This window comes from Rattus norvegicus, chromosome 8 (assembly GCF_021556685.1).
Source record: "Rattus norvegicus strain SHRSP/BbbUtx chromosome 8, alternate assembly SHRSP_T2T, whole genome shotgun sequence".
Lineage (NCBI taxonomy): Eukaryota > Metazoa > Chordata > Mammalia > Rodentia > Muridae > Rattus > Rattus norvegicus.
This window is the reverse complement of record NC_141541.1, coordinates 116,466,994-116,490,231: the sequence shown is the minus strand read 5'-3', so window position 1 is coordinate 116,490,231 and position 23,238 is coordinate 116,466,994. Positions and strand designations below refer to the sequence as shown.

General features: G+C 45.3%; 1 protein-coding gene and 1 long non-coding RNA gene across 4 annotated transcripts; both read right to left on the bottom strand.

Moving 5' to 3' along the window:
* Positions 1 to 39: 39 nt before the first annotated feature.
* On the bottom strand, positions 40 to 21,740 carry Ip6k1 (inositol hexakisphosphate kinase 1). Of its 3 annotated transcripts, none has more exons than XM_087563466.1 (6): positions 21,253 to 21,475; positions 14,691 to 14,901; positions 6,729 to 6,910; positions 3,839 to 4,014; positions 3,434 to 3,501; positions 40 to 3,293 (listed from the first exon to the last, which is right to left on the bottom strand). In XM_087563466.1, exons 1-6 carry the CDS (start codon positions 21,473 to 21,475, stop codon positions 3,149 to 3,151), a joined length of 1,005 nt encoding a protein of 334 aa, XP_087419592.1. In that variant the 3' UTR covers positions 40 to 3,148. The 3 variants fall into 3 exon arrangements, 2 of the variants coding, with proteins under 2 accessions (XP_087419592.1, NP_445768.1); NM_053316.2 differs by lacking the exon at positions 3,434 to 3,501 and adding an exon at positions 21,712 to 21,740 and having other exon boundaries at positions 2,651 to 3,293; positions 21,253 to 21,600; XR_015626918.1 differs by lacking the exon at positions 3,434 to 3,501 and having other exon boundaries at positions 3,724 to 4,014; positions 21,253 to 21,600.
* LOC148004353 (uncharacterized) lies at positions 17,231 to 21,198 on the bottom strand. Its single transcript, XR_015628062.1, has 2 exons — positions 17,634 to 21,198; positions 17,231 to 17,456 (listed from the first exon to the last, which is right to left on the bottom strand). It is a non-coding gene; the product is annotated as an uncharacterized LOC148004353 (long non-coding RNA).
* Positions 21,741 to 23,238: the final 1,498 nt, after the last annotated feature.

Here is a 23,238-nt window from a genome sequence, read left to right as displayed (position 1 = left end):
ACCGGAGGCTATGAAGTTTTCACATAGACTAGGACAGAGTTCAGTTTCTAGAGGCTTTATTTTGACGTATATGACCGGACACAAGCGGGCGGATAGCGCTGGGTGTACAGAATAGGGCCAGCTTGGGCCAAGTACTCCTCCACCACACAGAAGACCCGGGGAAACGCAAGCGCGCCTAAGCGCCAATGGAGCCACGTATGTATCCAGGCGCAGGTCTTAGGGTGTGTAGCTTCCAGGAAAGAGGAGCAGATAACAATTTCCAGAATTCGAAGTCTTACATTTCCTCCACAGAAGCAAAGGAACGTTCCTCAGGTCCTCCTTTTTTTTCTCATTAAAACGTAGTTTTTAAAATGAGCACACACACAACCAACTTATACAGCTGTAAAGTTCAAAGCAGTTTGCATTTAGGGAACGTGCACTTGGCCAGATGTGAGCGAATGAGCAGCGGATACTGAACGAGCCCAGGTCCCTTGCCTCTAGGAGAGAATCCCCACAGCACTGCACAGGCCCACAGCTGGGACGAGTGGGATCCCAGGCAAGGAAATTGCTCTAACTGGTCCCTTCCTCTTTAAGCAGCACCCATCCCATTTCACTCCCACCCATCTCCCCGGGCTGGTGTGGGCTTGGCCCGGGAAATACAATGGAGAGGGGTAATCTGAGCTCCCCAACCCATGATCCCGAGTTGCACTTTGGTCCCAAATTGAGGCTGGGAAGGCAGGACCTGTCAGAAAAGAACGGGGCTCTAGCCTGGGACAGGCAGAAGAGCAGTGATCTAAAGTGTTTGCACACACTTGCCACCACCATCACATAACCGAGCAGGGCCTCCAGATATTAAAAGTGCTGAAAAGTGGGCCCTGGCCTTAAGCAGCAGCACATCCCAGCCTCCCCACACTGTGCTGCAGGAGCAGTGCGAGTGCCCACCACCTCCCTTGCTACTTGAGAAGCGGCAGAATGGGGGTAGCACCTCCCAAAATCTGGTAAATCGGGAAGCACAGCACATTCCTTGGTGGTCTCTGCTGGCCCCGAACTCCTCTTGACCTCTCTCCTGGCAGAGAAAAGGCATCCACACTAATAACACTGGCTGCATGGCTGAAGCAACAAGTACTACTGGGCAGAAGGCAGTTGTTAGTAACCAGAAATGGGCAAAGCTATGCCTCCCGGCCCGAAGGAATGGGAACCTGCCCACCACTGGCACCAGGGTCAGAAGACTATGACTTGGAAACCCTTTTCAGAAGCTGCATCTCTTAAGAACCCGGAAATTATGCCATTCGCTACCAGTTTCTCTCAAAGGTTGGCAGGATTACCTTCAAATGCCAAAATAGACATGTTAGAAGTGACAGACATGGAGAATGTTGCTCACTTTGGCAATGATGAGTGTAGTGTAACCTGTTGGGACACCTATGTTACAGGCAGCAGGTTTCTACCATCAAAGGACTGGTAGTAGAAATAAAAGCAATGGGTCAGGATCACACCTGAACCTTCTCTACCCACTGTTGGTGCTGAAGGCCATACCCTAGGCCCACAAGGAGGCCACTGGGCCAGCAGGTAAACACCACTAAGAATCATTCATCTACTAGGTTTTTAACAGCAGAACCTGCTGAAGAAGGGCACAGGATCAAAGACTCAGAAAAGGGAACAAGAATACTCTGCTGAGAAGCATGAAATCAACACACACTAATCAACAAGGCTACACTCCAGAAAGCTTGCCACAACATAGGGCCAGCGGGTGAACAAATGGACTGACTGACAAACCCCAGGATTAATCAGACAAAGCTCTCAGCAGACTCTGGGCACCGGTACCCAGGGCCCTATGTCCCTAAAAGCAAACAAGTTTAAAGTTCTCCCTCCAAGCCTAGAGCCTGGAACACCACGGTAATGGGCTGCTGCCTCGAACTTGGCCTGGAGAAGACGAGACCCTGAGCGGACCACAGTTCCCAAGCCCTGGGAGGAGCAGCCCATCCAAGGGCAGCATAGCTGCCCAAGCTAGGGGAAGGGACACCACCCAAAGCCCAAGAACTGCAAATACTGTCTGGGCCTTTAGGCCTCCCAGGACACTGACTCTCCTTAGCAAACAGAGCTGTGCCCATCTTAGTGGGTTAGGAGGATATGAAGGCCTCCTTAGGCAAGGGATCTCAGCGAGAGTCTGGCTGGGGTTGTGGAGAAAGGAACAGGGTTACATGCCAGTGGGTGTCTAGGGAGCCCAGGGCCTGCCCTCTGCTATGAGTCGGCCTTAGCTCAGTTTCATAAATCTAGCCCCATGCCAAAATCAGACCTAAGGATGAGTCCATCTGTGCAGTTAGCCCTCTAATGCCCTGAGGGCATCTGTTTAAGCACTGGCACAAAACTAGAAAGGCCCTCAGGATGTGGGCACTTAACTTTCCCCAATTCTGGGAAATAAGGGATGATTAGGCATGGAGAGACCCTGTGCCAGCCAAGGGCTTCACCTCATGATCAGCAGAGCCCCATAGCCACAGATCCCAAAAACCTTAGGCAAGGGAAACCAAAGTTCAAGGCATTCTCTTTGCTGTCAGGCCCACGGGGGCCACCTCTTCCTTCCTGAGTGAGCCTGGACCCAGAGCTTGGGAGCCAGGCTGAGGACGAATGTCCTATCTCCCCTACTTTATACATATGGATTCCAGGCTACAGCTAAAAACATTTCTTTTAGTTTACACCAAAGAGAAATATAACCCTTTAAAAGCAAGTCTGTGTCCTCACAGCAAGTTCAGAGCAATGGTCCCTGCCTGTGGGTGGAGAGGAAGGGGTCCTAGGGCCCAGAACTGGGCTTACTGGTTCTCATCCCGCATCTGCTCCATGATGCTGATAAGATTCTCCAAGCCAAACACATAGCCTCTGTCTGGCCCATCGTGAACAGTGGGGTCATCCCGGAAGCCCTTGAATGTGCTATGTGCAAAGTCAATCATGCGGACATCCACCTTGGGCGGAGAAGAGGGGCCAGCCTCAAGACTGGTGTTGCTAGGGCTGGTGCTGGGACCACAGAGTGGTGGCACCTCAGGGAGCCCCATGTCCACGTGCTTGAGACGTAGCTCAGACCGGCACTCCTTGCCATCATAGATGACAAGCAGGGAACTGGAGTAGAAGCGGTAGGAGGCCTGCCGCTCCAGCACAGCTTTGAGGCCTCGCAGTTTGCTCAGGATAGGCTCAAAAAGGTCACGTCGCAGGTCCAAGCCATTGTGCAGGTACTGATACAGGGCATTGCGGAAGCCTTCGATGGAGAGTCCACGACCATAGTACTTATTCCTACAGAGGTAATGACCTGTGTCCAGCTGGTACACCTGAAACCCCAGGAGACAAGATGAGGTTGAGAACCAGGAAGGTCTGATGACCACAAAGTATCCCCAACTAAGAAAACAAAAACAAAAAACAAAAACAACCCCCAACCAACCAAACCGGTCTGGAAGGCACTCTGACCAACCTGAGCTCTTCAGCTCCTCCTACTGGAGCAGGGAGGCCACATTCACCCCAGGTTTTCCAGTCATGGAGCTGTGAAAGCCAATAGCAGGCCTATTGCCATCACTCTAGAAGCCTGCCTGCAAACTAGAGTCTAACTGGGAACGCGCTGCTGACAGACAAGTCTTACTTTCCCCATGACAGGGTACCCGGCTCTGTCAGCACCTGCACACGGAGCTCAGCCAGAGTCTAGTGAGGAAAGCAGGGCTCAGTGAACCCACCTGCAAAACCGCACAGCACCCTGTGGTGACTCACCTTTTCAGAGGAGATTCTGGAACAGTGCAGCCAGGAAGACACAGATGTCAGGCAGGGTGGGTACAACCTAAACATGCACTCGGCAGCACCTGGGCTCGCAGCAGTGGTGACTCACCTGCATGCCACAGACCCTGACCCCCAGCGAGGCCGATGTGCTCTGCTCACACTTCCTCATCTGCCGGGCTGCCTTCTCAGCTGAAGCATCATCCCCATGCTGTCGGGTACCCATCTTCAAGTCCAACACACAGGGGTACTTGAAGTGGTGAACCACATTCTCAAGCAGGAGGAACTCTGGGCCAGAGTCAAGAAGAATGGTGACCATACTCAGTCAGCTCCACCCGGAAGAACACAATGAAAATTCTCTATAAAAGTGACATGCTGGTCCGCCAGAAACTGTATGTCTTACAAATTCTTCTGTTCTGTTTTGTCTTGTTTTTTGAGACAAGAGTTTCTCTGTGTAACCCTTACTGTCCTGGAACTTGCTTTGTAGACCAGGCTGGCCTCAAACTCAGAGATCCACCTGCCTCTGTCTCCCGAGTACTGGTATTAAAGGTGTGCTCCACCCCCTCACAAGTTGTTCTTTTGTTTTTGTTTTTTTAAAGATTTATCTATTTAATGTATGTGAGCACACTGTAGCTGTCCTCAGACACACCGGAAGAGGGCATCAGACCCCATTACAGAGGGTTGTGAGCCACCATGTGGTTGCTGAGAATTGTGCTCTTAACCTCTGAGCCATCCCTCCAGCACCACCTCAAAAGTTCTTAAACAGCAGTTTCAAACAAATGACATTAATTTTAGAATATATATCCCACAAAATCTTAGATCCAGGGTTTGGTGGCACACACCCTTTAATCCCAGCACTCACACAAGACAGGCAGGTAGAGCTCTGTGAGTCTGAAGCCAGCAAGGTCTACATAGTGAGTTCTAGGATAACCAGGGTTATGTAGAGAAGGCTATGTAGAAGAAACCCTCTTTTAAGAAAGAGGAATTCCTTGTATAGCCTATGATCTATCTAATTTTCCATAGCATATATACAAGATACCCACTGATCTGAATTTTGTAATTTGGGGTGTACACGTTATGCTGTATGTGTGGTGTATACTTGTTGTAGTAGGTGTGTCGGTACACATGTGTGAAGGGCAGAGGGCAACTTCAGGCCATTCTTCATTGCTCCTTATCTTTATTTTCTGAGACAGGAATTCTCCCTGAACTTGAAGCTCACTGATCCAGCTAAGCTTCAGGGATCTGTCTGCCTTTGTCTCTACCCTCTCAGGATGTGATCATAGGCAAGCCTGGCTTTTTTTTAAGTTCTACAGATCTGGGGCTGGGGATTTAGCTCAGTGGTAGAGCGCTTACCTAGGAAGCGCAAGGCCCTGGGTTCGGTCCCCAGCTCCGAAAAAAAGAACCAAAAAAAAAAAAGTTCTACAGATCTGAACTCAGGTCTTCAGCCTTGCATAGCAGGCACATTACTGACTTGGTTATCTCCGGTCTTTGACAGTCTCACGATCCCTGTCTTCAACAGCTCGGAGAGTAAAGGATGGCAATGAGCTACTGCTTCCCGGCCCCAGGGAGAGAGCGGAGACAATGGGCGCACACCACCACACCTAGTGTTATTGTGCTTTCTGTGCTGTAGATCTACCACATACACAATAGCCCAAAGAATATTTGGCCACATCTCTGCCAGCATCAGTAAACCAAGGCCTTACTTATTTAGTCTAGTAACTCACCCAGACCTAAGAAATAAGAAAGACGTATTTGCAGCATTATTCCCAAAAAAAAAAAAAAAAAGAGGAAATTTCTAACATTCTCAAAAGAAATTTTCAGGAAAAACTGGGCTTAAAATCTATCTTGGAGAGAGTGAGTAACTGTCAATGTCCAGCCGTAAGTGGGACAGCTACAGCTGTTATCACTCCTTCCAAGGCCTAGGGGACATTATGGAGGACAGGAAGGAGTATGCACAACACTGTCTCTGACCACAGCGTGCTCACTACAGTCGGGTACAGAGAGCAACTGTGGTGACTGACTTACGGCTTGCACAGGACCTGGACAAAACGGAGCATGCTAATTCCAGCCTGGGGAGGGAGGGGCACATGCTGTGGCAGGCATGAACTCATAGCAGCTGTGGCTTCCTACACAAGACCTGCATAAGATCTGGCCCATCAGCATTCCAGCATGAATGGGAGAGGCGCACATGAGGCTTTACCCCTCATGGAACTGAAAGGCTACTGGTAGTTAAAGGCTGCTAGGACATGAAGATGCCAGCACTCTCCTTACATTCAGTATTTGTTTGTTTTGTTTGTTTCTTTGTAGGTGGGGCACAGGTTCCAGCAGGAGAGGGGTAAGGGACAGAACATGCGTGTGAGCACACACATATCAACTACCAAAGAGTAAAACCTCATTTTAAGGTCAGGCAATGGTGGTGCACACCTTTGGTCCAGCAATAAATAGGAAGGCAGAGGCAGGTGGATCTCTGAGTTCAAGGCCAGCCTGGTCTACAAACCGAGTTCCCGACACTCAGGGTTACACAAAGAGACCTTGTTTCGAAAAACCAAAACCAAACCAAAACAAAACAAAAATCATTAAAAAAGAACTAACAATGAGGTCAGAGAAAGAACACAGTCCAAGGAAGAGATCTTTTCCCCAGTGGGGTCAGGTACCCGTGTTCCTGTAAATAACCCTGTAAGACTGCCTAGGACACACAGAGAGAATCAGAGTCAGGCTAGCCAGGAAGAGGGAAATTAGAGGAAGGAACATCAGAGAGTAAGCAGCTGAATGTGACTTCAGTACATTATGTACCTGTATAAAAACCTCATAATAAAATCGACTATTATGTCTAATATATGCTAATAGAAAATGCTTAGTCTTGAGACTAAGGGGAGAGTTCAATGGTAGAGCAAATATGCTTGGGCATGAATGGGCCCCAGATTCAGTCCTCAGACCAAAACTGCAATAGGAACAAAACTTGTCGTTTCCTCACACAATTTCACGCCAGTGGACAAGGATACTGTAGAGTTTTCGGTCCTTGGACTCGGAGCGCATGCGGCTCAGCTGCTGCTTGTGGCAGCGCAGGCTCCAGGGGTTGTAGCTGATCTTCTCAGAGCTCAGCCCGCTATTGCTGTCTAGCATCTGGAAAGGGACATCTGAGTGGCTGTGCAGCTCCACCTTTGGACTCTTTGTCTCCTGGGAGCTAAGAAAGAAGAACAGACATACCACTAAGAGATCAGAGATGTCACCTTTAGGGACATTGGTAGAGAAGAATTAGAACAAGCCTCGCCTAACACCCAGAACCCAAGTAAAAGTGAGTGAACATAATGAGCGCAGTGGGCCTCTGAGAAGTTCCTGAGAAACAATCGTGTCCAATTACAGTGTACGATAACACTCCCCGTTCATTAAAGTCAAAGGAAAAGAGCCTGGGCTCTGGTGACACGGGCCAGCTTAGGGTAAAGGCACTTGCTGCACAAAGCTGACAACCTGAGGTGGATCCCCAGGAGCCACACAGTAGACGGAAAGAACTAACTCCACAACCCTATCCTCTGACCTCTATATACAGAAGGGGATATAGACACACACCCTGCCCCCAACAAATACCCCACAATATATAGTACTTAATTTAAATAGTTTTTTTAAAAAATAAAAGAGGTCAAGTATGGTGATACACACCTTTGATATCAGCACTTAGGAGGCAGAAGCTGGTGGATCTCAGGTGAGTTCAAGGCCATCCTGATCTACATACTGAGAGTTCAAGGCCAGTCAGGGTTACGTAAAACCATGTCTGAAAAGCAAAACAAAGACCCCTCTCCAAAAACAAAACAAAAGAAAAACAAACAAAAAAACTCACCACCACCAACAAAAAAAAAGTAAAAAAGGGAAGAAGGGGTTGGGGATTTAGCTCAGTGGTAGAGCGCTTGCCTATCGAGCACAAGGCCCTGGGGTTTGGTCCCCAGCTCCGAAAAAAAAAAGAAGAAGAAAAAAAAAAAAAAAAAAAAAAAAAAAAGGAAAGAAAACTAGGTACTGGAGAGATGGCTTAGTGGTTAAGAGTAACTACAATTTGGGGTTGGGGATTTAGCTCAGTGGTAGAGCGCTTACCTAGGAAGCGCAAGGCCCTGGGTTCGGTCCCCAGCTCCGAAAAAAAAGAACCAAAAAAAAAAAAAAAAAAAAGAGTAACTACAATTTTTGTAGAAGACTGGGATTTGGTTCCCAGAACACACGTAATTAAAAATATAAACAAATCTTATTAAAAACAAAACAAAACAGCAGATCAAGTGCCATCCATGTAGGGTATCCTGAAGCTGGTAGCCTCCCTTGCACTCTGCTGCTGTCAACCGAACTGTAGCCCTGTAAATGCGCTCTGGCGTTCCCACACGGAAGGTGCTGTGTGCTGGTCATCCCAGGTGCTCAAAAGGCTAATGGGGGCGGACTACTTAAGCACAGCGAGTTTACGACCAAATCAGCATGGGCAGCACAGAAAAATCCTATTTCGAAAGCAGACCAGCAGTGGGAAGACAGCACAGTGGTCAGCACTCACCACACAAGGATGGGAACTGGAGTTTGGTGTCCCAGAACCCATGGAACAATGTGAGTGTTGTGACTAAGGTGTAATCCAACCTTCAGAACGCAAAGACAGGATGTGATGGCTATTCTTGGTTGTCAACTTGATTGCATCTGGAATTAACTAAAACCCAAGCAGCTAGATATGCCTGTGATCGACTTTTCTTAAATCATTTAAGTGGGAAGACTCACCTTTAATCTGACCCAGACAGCCTGCTGGGAGTTGATGTAAAAGACATGGAAGAAAAAAGCTTTTGCTCTTTGCCTGCTTGGTCTCTGTCTAGCCGCCTAGTCTAGCCTAGTCTAGCCTAGTCCTGGCCCTGGTGAATAGCCTCCATCTTTGGCGTGACTCAGAATCTCTGCTAACAGGTCAGACAGGAGTCCAGTCATTGTGAACAGGGCTGGCACCTTCCTAGCAGACTCTGATGTTAAATCTATATTCACTGGCCTTTCATCAATAAAGTAAATGCTGTCACTTTGGAGAACAAAACAACTCCCACTCTAAAAATTGCCAAAAGAGAATCATCAACACTAGCTACTGATTGGAATGTTCTATCACCCATAGTCAAAGTGAGGCCCCACAGAGTTGGTCAAGAGAAAGCCCCTTGTGGAGGATGGGGATGAGGTAAAGGCTTCCGCAGGCAGGAGCCCTCAGAATACTCAACACAGACGCATGCACATCTTAACTAAAGCGTGCATGTGCAGCCAGCCCTCTCCTTCCAACACAGTTGCAGACATAGCCCAAAAAACAGGAGAGAAAAACATTCACAACTACACAGGTTTCCTTGATTAACATCAACAGGACCTCTTAAAGCCTACGTAAGGAGTGGACTGCTCTAGTCCTGAGCAAAGCTCTGTCAGCTCGTGTGGGCAGCATGTTTCAGTGACGTGATCTGACGGCAGGGCTGAAGCTTCTCTGATACACGATCAATATGCATGAAGACCTATGTTGACTCCTTAGCACTACATACACTAGGCACGGCTGTAAATGCCTATAATCTCGGCACGCAGGAGGGAGGACCAAGAAGAACAGAAATTCTAACACTCTGCAACCTTCCTCACAAGCAAACTAGAAGGTTCCAATTTTTCCACATCCTTGTAAACATCTATATCTATAACTTTATCTATCTATCTATCTATCTATCTATCTATCTATCTATCTATCTATCTATCTATCTATCGAGACAGTGACTTTTCAACAAGGGGTTGAAATCCTCATAGGACACTCCCACAGGTATGGCCTCCCTTATGTTTATCATAACCTGATGAATGAATAAAACAAAAGATGCTTTGTCTACATGAGGTGATGTTCAACCACAGAAAGTAATACAAGACTGGGCATGGGGGCATGCTATGAACCCAGCATTTGAGAGGCAGAGATGAGAAATTACTGAGTTCTATGCCAGCCGAAGTACACAGTGAACTCTTGTCTCACAAACAACAGTACAGACAACATGCTAACAGACGCACACACATATATTCTCTTTTTTGGGTTTTCAGGATAGGGTTTCCTCTGTGTAGCCCCAATTAACCTGGAACTTTCCATGTAAGACAGCCCATCCCAAGCACTGGAATCAAAGGTGTGTATTGACATGCCTGCCAACTTTAAAAAATAAAAAAAAAGTACCTGTGTATGTCATGGATGTGGAGGTGCCTGCAGAGACCAGAAGACAGCACTGAGTGCCCTGGAACTTTGGTGAGCTGGAGATAAGGGTGCTGGGAACCAAACTTGGGTCCTCTGGAAGTGCAGGAAGCATTCTTAACTCCATTCCTCCCCCAACCCCACTAAGGTCTCACTTTGTAGTCCAAGCTATTCTGGAACTTGTTATGCAGCACATGCTGTAATAATAATCCTCCTGCCTCAGCTTCCTGAGTGCTAGGATTACAAGAATGCATCATCACACTTTGATTGCCAACACTTTATTCTCTAGCCTCTGGATTATATTCAATTTAGTAGAAGCTAACTAATATCTGTATGGAATATTAAGAGACTTAATTCTGAGAAAAACCAATGCAGAGTATAACTACAGGAGCATGGAAAGGATAGTATCATCAGATTCTCAGAGTCTGAACAAAAGTCACTGGTCTATCACCACTCTCACCCTATAGGTGTGAGACTTAAAAAGAAAGCTAAATATCCTATTGCCGCTAGCACAGGGCATCCCTGCTTCTAAAGGGCTGGCAAAGCTTCAGTTTCTCTTAACGGAGTTCAGCCACACCCAGAAGGCAATGTCACTGAGGTGGTGAAGTACACAAGGGAGGCTGTATCAGAGGGAGTAGCCTACAAACACCAGCCACCCCTACTTTACCCCTACCCCACTGTTGAGAACCATATTCTCCAATCATATGTCAGGTTGAGAGGACTGAGCCAGGCTGACTCCATGACAGGCTGCAAAATGCCAGTGCAGGGGACTAGGCATAAGTTTCTATTTCCCAGAACTGAACTATCCAGTTCAGGCAAGAACCACAGCCTACAGGCAGTCAGTTAGGAGCTGCCCTGCCATCTGGCCTGAGCAAAGAATAGTTAATCAGCAACAGTTCTAGAAAGTCCCCTGACCCCCAGCAATGGTTTTGGAAAGCCCCTAGAGCCCTAACCAATCCCAAAGCCCCCTATACTCCTAGAGACAGAACCAATATGGATAAAGATCACCTACTACTCCCTGAAATTTCCCTAATCCCCTTAAATTGAATCTGTGCGCTCATTCTGGGTTGCTGTTTTGATGAATGGTTGATCCCTGTGTGCTGGTAATTTCTGCAGAATAAACCCTCTTTTCCTTTGCATACTATTTGAGTCTGGGATCTTCCTTCAGTGATTCTTGGACCATAACACTTGGGGGCTCATCCATGATTGCTAGGACCACCCCCTTGGTTAGTTGAGTTGGGGGGGTATTAGGGAAGCCATTGGTTCTCCACCAATTGGTGAGTTGAGGTTACTCTGTATGTCATGGGTCTTTGTGTTTTTGTCTCTTTACCTGTCTTGTTCAGAATTGTCTTCTGCTCTATTTAGTGTAGGGTGATTTTTTTTTCCTTTTGTTTCTTTGGCTAACACAACCTGGAGGCAGGCACTGGAGGCAGGGCTGATGTACCACAGACTCCCTTCTCAGCTGGGAGCTTCCCTGGAACTCCTATTGTTGGAGACTCAGAGCTCCAGTCTGCACCAGGCTTTGGTAGATGCTGATATGACCAGGATGAACCTAGTAGGCAAAGCCCAAGGGCAGGGCAGGACAGGCCATCTCCAGTGACTCCCAGTGGCAGTGGGAGAACTCCAGCTAAATGCAGGGTTTGGTGGAGGCTGGTGGGTCATTCCTGATAGGCGGGGCCTGACCCTAGGGAAGGCTACCATCAGCTTCATTTGGTTTCTTTCCCGAACATCTATAGACTTACTATATGCTTTATGTGCTCTGATATATTTGTTCTCCCCTATCACTCTAAGAGACACCACGGGCCGGCCAGCCAGCTCCACTGGACTGAGTCCAATTACACTTCCAAGGACTTCAAATGCCTGACCAACCTCCCCCCCTCCCCCGTCAAAAAAAAAAAGTCTAAAGTCTAAATTTAACTGTACGGTTGGGAAACTAACCATCTTTTGCAGGTTTGAGTGGCGAGTAGGTTCACCAACCCTTGGGAACTGATGATGCACAACCCCATTCTTAAACCTAGGTCTCTGCTGTCTTTAACCCTGCACTATGGGACATGTGGGTCTGGAGAAATGGTTAAAAACTTCATTTCTGGGGCTGGAGAGATGGCTCAGCGGTTAAGAGCACCCAACTACTCTTCCAGAGGTCATGAGTTCAATTCCCAGCAACCACATGGTGGCTCACAACCATCTGTAATGGGATCCAATGCCCTCTTCTGGTGTGCCTGAAGACAGCGACAGTGTACTAACATAGATAAAATAAATAAAATCTTTAAAAAAGAAAAAAAAAAACTTTATTTCTGGTTATTTACCCCTTGACTTAGTTTTAATTCATTTCTAGGATTTTTAGAAAAAAGGAGCTGAATTAGGACAATTAAAACTGACAAGGTGGTGCTGCCCCTGGAGCCCTGCCTCCTGCCTGGATCAAGATGGCAGTAAAGCCAGGGGCTCTGTGCAGGCTGCTCTTCAAGTGGCCAGCAGCTTCTCAGCCTCCCTGCTAAGTAACCTGACAACTTCAAAACATCTATGCCCATGAGAATAGGATCCAACAGGCAGCAAGGTGCTGCGCGCTTAAAATTACAGCTTAAAAAGAAAGCCCATGTGTTTCAAATGTATCAATGTATATGGCCACTGCATGTTTATTTCTGACCAGTCTTACAAATATAAGTTTACTATAATCTGCATGTCTTGGTTATGAAATAGTAATTTATAATTTATGATATATGGTTAATAATCTATAATATCAGTAACAGAAAGCTGGTTTAAAACAACTCAGGGTAGAGGTTGGGGATTTGGCTCAGTGGTAGAGCGCTTGCCTAGCAACCGCAAGGCCCTGGGTTCAGTCCCCAGCTCCGAAAAAAAAAAAAAAAAAACCTCAGGGTGAAAATCATCCCAGGCAACAACATATGCATGAGCCAACCAAGGTCTCTAAAGATAACCTTTAAATTGGGATAATATTTTTTATGGAATTCCTGTCCTAAAAAAAAAAATCAGACTTATAAAAGGTGGGATTTTAAAATGTTTCCTTAATGAGGTATTGAGGCTGAACTTCCATGTGTTCACATATAGGAAATTTTCTTGTTGGCAGCCAAACTTTATAGCATAAAATTATTACATTTGATGATGGACATAGAACTGTCTGGACTGTGACAAAGCTGTGACATTTTAGTTTGCTGGATGCTGTACTGGCATGTCTTTGCTGGTGCATGATGGGTACAAGGACGGAGGAGATACTGCTGGACAACAGCAATCAAGTTTTTTTTTTGTTGTTTTTTTTTTTTAAAGATTTATTCTTTTTTTATATATAAGTACACTGTAGCTGATACACCAGAAGAGGGCATCAGATCTCTTTACAAATGGTTGTGAGCCACCATGTGGTTGCTGGGAATTGAACTCATGACCTCTGGAAGAGTAGTCGGGTGCTCTTAACTGCTGAGCCATCTCTCCAGCCCCAAGTTTTAAACCCATGGAGAAAAGTAATTATAATCAAAAGGGTTCACTCAACCCCTACTGTAATAGGTACAGATGTGATGATAAAAATAATAAATACAGGGTTGGGGATTTAGCTCAGTGGTAGAGCGCTTGCCTAGCAAGCGCAAGGCCCTGGGTTCAGTCCTCAGCTCCGAAAAAAAGAAAAAAAAAAACATAAATAAATACAATAACAGAAAGTTTCCATTTTAAAAGTACAGATATTGATTAATGAATGAAATGTCGATTAGATACAGATTCTTGAGGTCTTTTTATCTGTTGTAGCTTTGTCTTTTTATTATGTCAAAATATATTATACTGTAAATTATGGTAATAATAACAGGAATAAAAATCAAGAAATTTGTTAATTTAAGAAGTCTGAGGGGTTTACAACATTAGAAAGGTTAAGAACCACGTCCTTTGCCTGAGCTCTAGCAAGGCTCACAGGCCCCTTCCAACAGCAGCCTCCCCTCCTTCAGTCCAAGGAGCAGATAAGGAGCTGCTGCCTCAGCCAAGGCCAAAAAAGCTTCTAGTTTCTTCATGAAATATATTTATGGGCTAAAAAAAAGTTATTTCGATACTGGAAGAACTTCAATTAAAAACTATGATATTTAAGGCTCAAACTTAATAGGCTTCAGTCTCATAAAATTACTATAATTAAAAAATACAAGTTGATAAGCAGTAATTTTATAATCATATCCTTTAATATAGTCATGCTAAGTATTGATAAAGTTAACTATGAGGTTAGAGCTTTAGTTTCTTGTTTTATGTTTGCAAGGTACAGTTTGAAACAGATAAATAAGTGGGCTGGAGAGATGGCTCACCGGTTAAGGGCACTGACTGCTCTTCCAGAGGTCCTGAGTTCAATTCCCAGCAACCACATGGTGGCTCACAACCATCTGTGATGGGATCTGATGCCCTCTTCTGTGTGAGAAGACAGCTACAGTGTACTACTCATATACATAAATAAACCTTTAAAAAAAAGTTGTTTAACTCAGATATGCTAGGTAAGTAGTAGCCCTCAAACCAGTCAGAGACCTGCTGAATATGACATTTAATATACTATAACAGTGACACCCACCAAGGTCTCCAAGAAGAGAAGGGCACAACAACAAAGGATACCACCTGGATTGTGGTATGGAAACCCCTAGAAATAGAGCCAACCAATCAGGATAAAGGTCACCTAGCCCTCCCTGGAATTCCCCCAATTCCTTCAATGATTCTTGGACCCTAACAAAGACTCCAACACTGTCCTGAATGTTGGTATCATTAGGATTCAGCATGTGCTACCAAGCTCTGTCCAAACCCTTCTTACCTTTCAGAGGTCTCAAAGGACAGGCTGGCTTTCTCCTCCTTGTGGTCACTACCACTGCCAGACCGATGCAGGCTCCGGCGGGAGTGTTTGCGCCGAGGTTGCTCCCGCTCAGGTGTGTCGTCTTGCTCTACAGTTTCACTCTCCACATAAGGGTAGGCTACCAGGTTGATGTAACCGTCACTGTCTCCCTCAAAACAGACAGAAACCACACCTGTGGGAGAAAAAGCAGCTGACTAACAGACATCAAGCCTGGTGGAGTCCACGTCTGTTCCTGCTTTCTCATAAACCATGGACCTCACCTGTCCTCACCCAACTGTGCATCCATTGAGAATAATAGCCAGCGGACACCCATTTCCCAGAGACAGACAACTCTCAAGCTACTGCTTACCTCTGTGTGGGGGTAAATGTGTAATTATCTTCTCCATTTCCCTTCACCCTTCTGCTTTCTGTAACTCAGCACTCACCGTTCACATAGAATGTTCTCTAGGTGACATTGAAGCCAGACAAAATGTGACACTCTAGAGGGCAGGCAGACGGCTCAGCAACCAAATGCACCTGCTGCTCTTGCAGAGGACCCACATGGTGGCTCACCAGCCTCTCTAACTCCAATTCCACGGCTCTAATGTCCTGTTCTGTCTCCATGGACACCAAGGATGCATGTGGTGTGTAGACCACAAACACTCACACACATAAAACAACATCTTTTTCAAAAGATGGGTACTTAAAAAAATTAACCCTCTATCTACTCAACTGCTTTAAGATGACCCCATTGCTTGTCAATAATCTTTAGATCTGTTTTCCTTTTGCATGACAGTGTCACCTAAAGAAACAATCTCCAAGATAGTGTTCATAGATAAAGTATTTTCTTCCTGGGACTGGAGAGATGGCTCAGTGGTTAGAGCACTGACTGCTCTTCCAAAGGTCCTGAGTTCAATTCTCGGCAACCACATTGTGGCTCACAACCATCTGTAATGAGATCCAATGTCCTCTTCTGGTGTGTCTGAGGACAGATACAGTGTACTCACATTCATAAAACAAATTTTTAAAAATGTATTTTTTTTCTTCCCACACTGAGCACAGTGCTCTCTTAGTTTCACACACAGACAGAATTCTATTCTGGAGTCTCTAAGGTGAAATGCCTTCCTGGATTTCCCCACTATATCCCATGGAATAATTTGTCTCCATTATTTTTATTTTTGTAAGATGGTCTTGCCTAGGCTAGCCTTAAATTCACTATGAAGTAGATGATGACCTTAAACTGGCCTTTCTGCTTTCACTTCTCAGTGTTAAGGTTACAGGTGTCTGTGACCATGCCTGTTGTCTGTTTTTCATTTTTACCTGGTATTTTAAGTCTTACTCTGTAGCCCTGGCTTCTTCCAAATCACTGATCATAGAGATCCACCTGTTTCTGCCTGGGAAGTGCTAGGATTTAAGGCACTACCACGCCTTTTACTCTCTCTCTCTCTCTCTCTCTCACACACACACACACACACACACACACACACACACACACACACACACACACACCCCAGACAGACACGCAGATACATGCAGACACACACATACTCTTTTACTATGTGTTAAGTGTTTTGCTCACATGCATGCAAGTGTATCACACAAAGCTAGAAAGGGGCGTCAGATCCTCTGGAACAAACCTGGGTCTCCTTTGCGAGAATAAGTGCTCTTACCGCTGAGCCATCTCTCCAGCTCCTGTTGTATCTATTTGACAACCAGATTAGTTTCTTCCAGATCAAGAGATAAAACAAACAATACTCAGAAATATAATCAAGAAGGTGTTTTAAAAAGAAAAAAAAAAAAACCAGTAAAACCACCCTTGAATTTCTGTATGACACCCTGTGTCCATCACTGACACATCTATATGTCCACCTGCAGTGAGTGGCTGAGAGGAACTCTGTCCTCTGCACTTGTTTCCTTCCCTAAGCTAGCACTGCATTGGTCTCTAGGTCCTGTTAGAAGAAAAACCCTTCAAACTCACACCTCAGAGGGTTTCACATGCACAACCTGTCCATGTGCACGGCTTTCTCTCTGTAACCCCTCTTTTGAACTTGTTTAAGACTGAATGCACTTAGGGGCTGGAGAGATGGCTCAGTGGTTAAGAGCACTGACTATTCTTCCAGAGATCCTGAGTTCAAATCCCAGCAACCACATGGTGGCTCACAACCATCTGTAACGGGATCTGACGCCCTCTTTTGGTGTGTCTGAAGACAGCTACAGTACACTTATATGTAATAAATCTTTAAAAAAGAAAGATTGAGGGCTGGAGAGATGGCTCAGTAGTTAAGAGCACCGACTGCTCTTCCTGAGGTCCCGAGTTCAAATCCCAGCAACCACATGGTGGCTCACAACCATCTGTAATGAGATCCGATGCCCTCTTCTGGTGTGTCTGAAGACAGCTACAGTGTACTCATATACAATAAATAAATCTCTAAAAAAAAAAAAGGGGGGGGTTGGGGATTTAGCTCAGTGGTAGAGCGCTTGCCTAGTGAGCGCAAGGCCCTGGGTTCAGTCCCCAGCTCCGAAAAAAAGAAAAAAAAAAAAAGAAAAGAAAAGAAAGATTGAACTCTTTCAGTCTATAGCCTTCTTATACTCTGGGCGCTTCCTTACACTCTAGTTTGACTGTCCCCAGAACCATCACACACTCCCAGAAAAGCGCCGCTGTTTCTATTAGCCTCCTTTTCCCATCTTGATTTATTCTTCATGTGTCCAGAATACATATTCAAAGAATCCCTGGGGCAATGTGAATGCCTGTGAAAGTCAGCCTAGGCTAACAGTCCCCAGGAAACTGTTCACCGTAATTGAAGGAGAAGGAAAAACTTTCCAATTAACCAACTAAAAATTTTATATTCGATAACCCAACATAAAGAATATATGGGAAGCATTATTTGGTCTGGAGAAAAATAATTATAGCAGAGGGACTATAACCCTTTGTTCAAATAATAGTTCGGCTGAAGAAAGAGTTATTGTTCATTGGAAAAACAATTTTACTTTTTTCTTCCTCACTCAGATGTATCTATCTGCACGGGCTGGGACCTCCAGTTAAATGCTGACTAGGAATGAGAGGTCTCAGAGATACCGTATCTCAGTCCTTGTTATTAAGGGAGGCAATGTTTCATAACTATGTATGAAGGCAACCACAGATGCCTCCATGATGAATGAGGAAGATCTTCCTTCCATATGTATCATTAGCTTTGCTTTTGCCAAGTAAATAAACATGCACAGAACAGTTACAGATTCTAAGAAGTGTGAAGAAGGGGCTGGAGAGATGGCTCAGTGGTTAAGAGGACTGACTGCTCTTCCAGAGGTCCTGAGTTCAAATCCCAGCAACCACATGGTGGCTCACAGCCATCTGTAAAGGGATCTGATGCCCTGTTCTAGTGTACATGAAGACAGCTACAGAGTACTCATATAAATAAATAAATCTTTAAGAAAAAAAAAGTGTGAAGAAATGAGGTGGGGTTCCGTAATTGCAAATGACAATGTCTCCAGAGCAAAGCATTTAACACAGGATCATCACACAGTGTCTGAGGGATGAGGAGAGCTGTGGACACAACTCCAAGTACAAGCTGAGACTAAAACAAACAAAGCCCCACCATACAAGCTGGAACCAGACTCTAAAAACTGCCAAAGTCTTTTTACTAATTAAAATGTAAACAGGGTCGGGGAATACAGATGAACTGGTCAACTATTTCCTAGCATTCTTAAACAAACAAACAAAGGAATAGGGGTGGGGTTCGGTGGTAGAGGGCTTGCCTAGCCCATCCAGTCCCTAGGTTCAATCCCTAGTGCTATAAAGAACAGGAAGGTACACACAGAATTGGCGTACCTTAAAATATGTACAGAACTGAACAGCAGGACTCATGTCCTTGTATGCACCATCATTCACAATATCCAGAAGATGGAGGCAGTGACACTGTAACCAATCTGCCATGTTTTCATTTTAATTATTTATTGTTTTTGTTTTTTTGAGACAGGATTTCTGTGTGGCCCTGGCTCTCCGGGAACTAGCTCTGTAGACCAGGCTGGCTTCAAACTCAGAGATTCGTCTGCCTCTAACTCCTAAGTGCTGGGATTAAAGGCGTGCACCACCAAGCCCAGCCATTTTTATTATTTTATTTCATGTCTATATGTGTTTGTGCCTGAGTGCATGTCTATTTACCACATGCATGCAGTATCCACAGAGGCCAGAAGGGGGCGTCAGAGTTTCTGAAACTGGAGTTGCAGACATTGTAACCTCCATGTAGGTGCTAGAAATTAAACCTGGGCCCTCTAAAGCAGCAACTGAAGGATTGAAGGAGCCAGAGATCAAGGACACCACATGAAAACCTATAAAATCAACTAACCTGGGCCCAGAGTGGCTCACAGAGACTGAACCACCAACCAAAGAGCATATATACATGGGAGGGACCTAAGCAGCTTGGTCTCCATGTGAGAACCCTAACAACCGAAGCAGGGCTAACTCTGATTCTGCTGCCTGCCTTTGGACTCCTTTCCCCCTAGCTGGGTTGCCTTGTGTAGGTTTAACAGGAGAAGATGCACCTAGTCCTACTGTGACCCAATATGCCAAGGTGGACTGATAGTAACAGGAGACCTCCTCTTCTCCAAGAAAGGAACAGGGGGAGGGGGAAGGGGAGGTGAGAGGGAGGGACTAGAAGAAGAGGAGGGAGGGGAGGCTGTTACCAGAATGTAGAGTAAATAAATTTAATAATGATCATAGTAAAGAGCAGCGGGCACTTTAACTACCACGCTATCTCTCCAGCCCTCACAACTTTTCAAAAAGGCCCTGAGACGGTAAAGCGGGTAAAGACACCTGTGGCTGAAGGCGTGAGCCCAATCCCTGCAACCTACATAGTGGCAGAAGAGAAGCAACTCCTGAAAGCCACCCTCTGTCTTCTGCATGAATGCCATGGTACAAGAGTTCCTACACACATACAAATACATCTTTTCTTTTTACGGTTTGTTTTCTTTGTGGTGCTGGAGTCAAACCCAGGCTCTTACTTGGGTCAGGCGAGCACTCCAGCACTGAGCTCCAGCACCGAGAAGGAATTCAAATACATGCTATGAAACAGATGAACTTTAAAAACAGGCTAAGAGAAATTAGCCAGATACAAACTGAGAAAAATGTATGATTTCATTTATATGGACTACTACACTATTTGTTAATGGAAGTAGACTGTAAGTTTCCAAGGCTCAGACACAGAAAGCACAGGGAGGTTTGTATGCTCACAATACCTGCTTCACAGTGAACAGTGGTCATAGTCACACAACTATGTTAGTGTACCTAATGCTATTAAATCATACAACAAAATGGCAAACTCTATGTATTTTTCCATAATTTCTCAGACTTGAAGAATCAAGTCAGGGGCTGGGGAGGTGGCTCAGCGGTTAAGAACACTGACTGCTTTTCCAGAGGTCCTGAGTTCAATTCCCAGCAACCACATGGTGGCTCACAACCATCTGTAATGGAATCTAGTGCCCTCACTGGCAGGTAGATATACATGCAGGCTGAACGTTGTATATATAACAAACAAAACAAATTTTTAAAAAAAGAATCCAAGTCAGCTCTTACTTAGATGGCTAAATGGAAATCCCCTAAGTAAAGAATGTTAACATGACTAAAATCATAACTAAATTAAAAAAGAATTTAAAAGGATTACTCATTTTTATTTTATGTGTATGAGAATTTTGACTATGTTTATTTAAGTGTACCTCACACGTGAGTGAAAGTAAACTCCCTGGACCTGGAGTTACAGGCAGTTGTGAGCTGCCATGTGGGTGCTGGGAACCAACACACACTCCTATCCACGGAGCCATCTCTCCAGCCTGGTTCTGAACAATTTTATAAAAGTTGGAGAGATGGCTCAGTGGTTAAGGGCATTGACTGTTCCTCTAGAGGTCCAGGTCCTGAGTCCAATTCCCAGCAACCACATGGTGGCTCACAACCATCTGTAATGAGATCTGATGCCCTCTTCTGGTGTGTCTGGAGTGACAGCTACAGTGCACTCATATAAATAAGTAAATAAATAAATAAGATAGTAATTAATAGTACACACAGAGTGCAAAGAATAGATGCTATTGTGGCCTGATTCTAAGACACCCACAAGGTTCTTTCTGTTCTGTAAAGTCAGCTCTTATCTTAAAACAAACTCTATTATCAGGGCCCCTGAATATCCCATAAATTCCCTCTCCAGCACACACAAACACATACCACTGTCCCCTTGCCAGCTGTCCAACCATCTTAAAGCCTAGATAGTACCCCTTTATCCTTCTTAGGGATCAAAGGATTGTCCCCTTCTCCCCTAGACCCGTGTCACAAACAAGGGACTCCTTGACAATAGTCTTTTCTCTACCAATGGGCCTTCCTGCTGTCGATTTTTCTCAGCTTTTCATGATCTAAAACCATTTCTGCTAATTTCAGCTTCTGATTTTACCTAACGACCTGGGGTAATAAAGAACCACAACCGCATCATAAGGCAAACAACACAGGACCACTGAGCGACTCTGTCAAAGGTTGCTAGTCTCACAAAAAGGACCACTGACCGACCTTTGTATTCTGGGGTGAATTCCTTCATTTCGGGAGGGAGAGACTCGTAGAAGCGCTGTTCCCGAGAGATGAGAGGTTTGCACACCGTGTGATCGTCGTACCGCATCATGCTGCTGTGTCCGCCCACCTGATGGATAAAGGGCTCCAGGAGGACTCCTCGGTCTCCCGCCCGACTTGCGTTCTTGCCATACTGCCCCACTTCCATGGTTTGACAAACACACATTGCGTTGGGGGCCGGTTACACACTGACAGCAGACGATGCAGCACATGGACCACAAAAGGAGAGCTAGGTCGATCCTGGCTAGTGGGAGGCCAATGGTCAGAGTCTGCTTAGCTTATTGTTCTGTCCTAGAAAAAAATACAGGAAAAGGGAATCAAACATCTGGCCATACAGTTTCCCCTCTGTGTGCATCCCCTGCATGTATTCTACTGTAACCTAAGAGGCAGCTGGAAAATTACGTCAAAATGATGCAGCCTTGGTCTCCACCCATCATTCTGTGTACACGGCTCCCCTAAAACTCCCTCTAAATACTCTGAGGATTTTACTGCAGAGATACACCATGTCACAACCACCAGTATGACAACCCAGTTATGTAAGCTTCAAAGATGAAAAGATCAGGAAAAAACAGAAATGCACTTTGTTCAAGGTCTCATGCTGACCCAAGAGAAGCATGTCTGGATTTTGTTTGCATTTTAACCATTACGAACACCTTCCAGTGGATTAAGAACATTCATGGGGTTGGGGATTTAGCTCAGCGGTAGAGCACTTGCCTAGCGAGCGCAAGGCCCCGGGTTCGGTCCCCAGCTCCGAAAAAAAGAAAAAAGAAAAAAAAAAAAAAAAAAAAAAAAAAAAAGAACATTCACGCTATTGTGTAATCATCACCACCATCCACCTTCACAACACAGGCTTCTATCATCCCAACGGAAACTCTGTGCCAATATTATGTTTATGTTTATTTTCTAGGACAAGGTTTCTTTATTACCATCCAGGATGGCCCTAGACTTGCTGTCCTCAAGGAGAGAGTTTCTACCTTAAGTATCAGGTCACATTAGCTTCAAAACTTCTCTGCTACAAGTACAGGGGACAGACACGAAAAGCCATTCTGATAGGATTTAAAGCAAATCTCTCCCCCCACCCCCCAGATGGGAAATTTCTGTGTAGCCCTGGCTGGACTGGAACTGGCTGTGCAGACCAGGTTTGTCATGGAATGTCTGCCTCTGCTCCCCAAGTCCTAGAATTAAAGTCATGAGCCACGATACCCACTGTTTAAAAATCTTTTATTTTTGCTTTCCCTCAGAGGAATTCAGATTCTTCTACTTTCAGCCGTGTCTGGCACCACAGCACACCCTTCCCACTGTGGGATAGACAAGCTCTCTGTAGTAGAACATCTTCCCTCTGAGGTCAGTTTTTCTTTCCCTTACAAAAAGTTGAAATTCTTGCCGTTTCCTTAATACCAAGTCCACTTCAGAGTCAGGACTGTAGTAGGCACACTACTGAGGGTGAAGCCTGGGAGCAATGAGAGGACATGAGGGCAGGAACAGAGGGCACTGAGTCCAGCAGTCACAGACCATGCTCTTCAGATATCCTGGAGATTAGTTAACTGCCATACAGTGCAAATGGTACTTGGGACTTATATTAAAATGAAAATAGCTGAGATCTTGTGTTTATGAATGGACTGTGGTCACCGAGGTCATGGAGTTCCGCTGCTCAGCCTCTGAGCTTATTATGTTCTTTGCACTACAAGAGAGGCCATTTGTCCTGTTTAAAAACAGCCTGCACTGGCATGTTAAGCTAACTGTCTGATCTGCCTAGAGTGGTGGCTTGCACCTACAATTTCACATTCAGCAATCAGGAGGCTGAGGCTGGAGACTTAAGGTCAACTTGGTCAGAATGAAATTCTGCCTTAAAAAAACAAAACAGAACAAAACAACGAAACAAACAAACAAAAAAACAAACAGGAGGCTAACCTGCACTAGGGGGTTTGA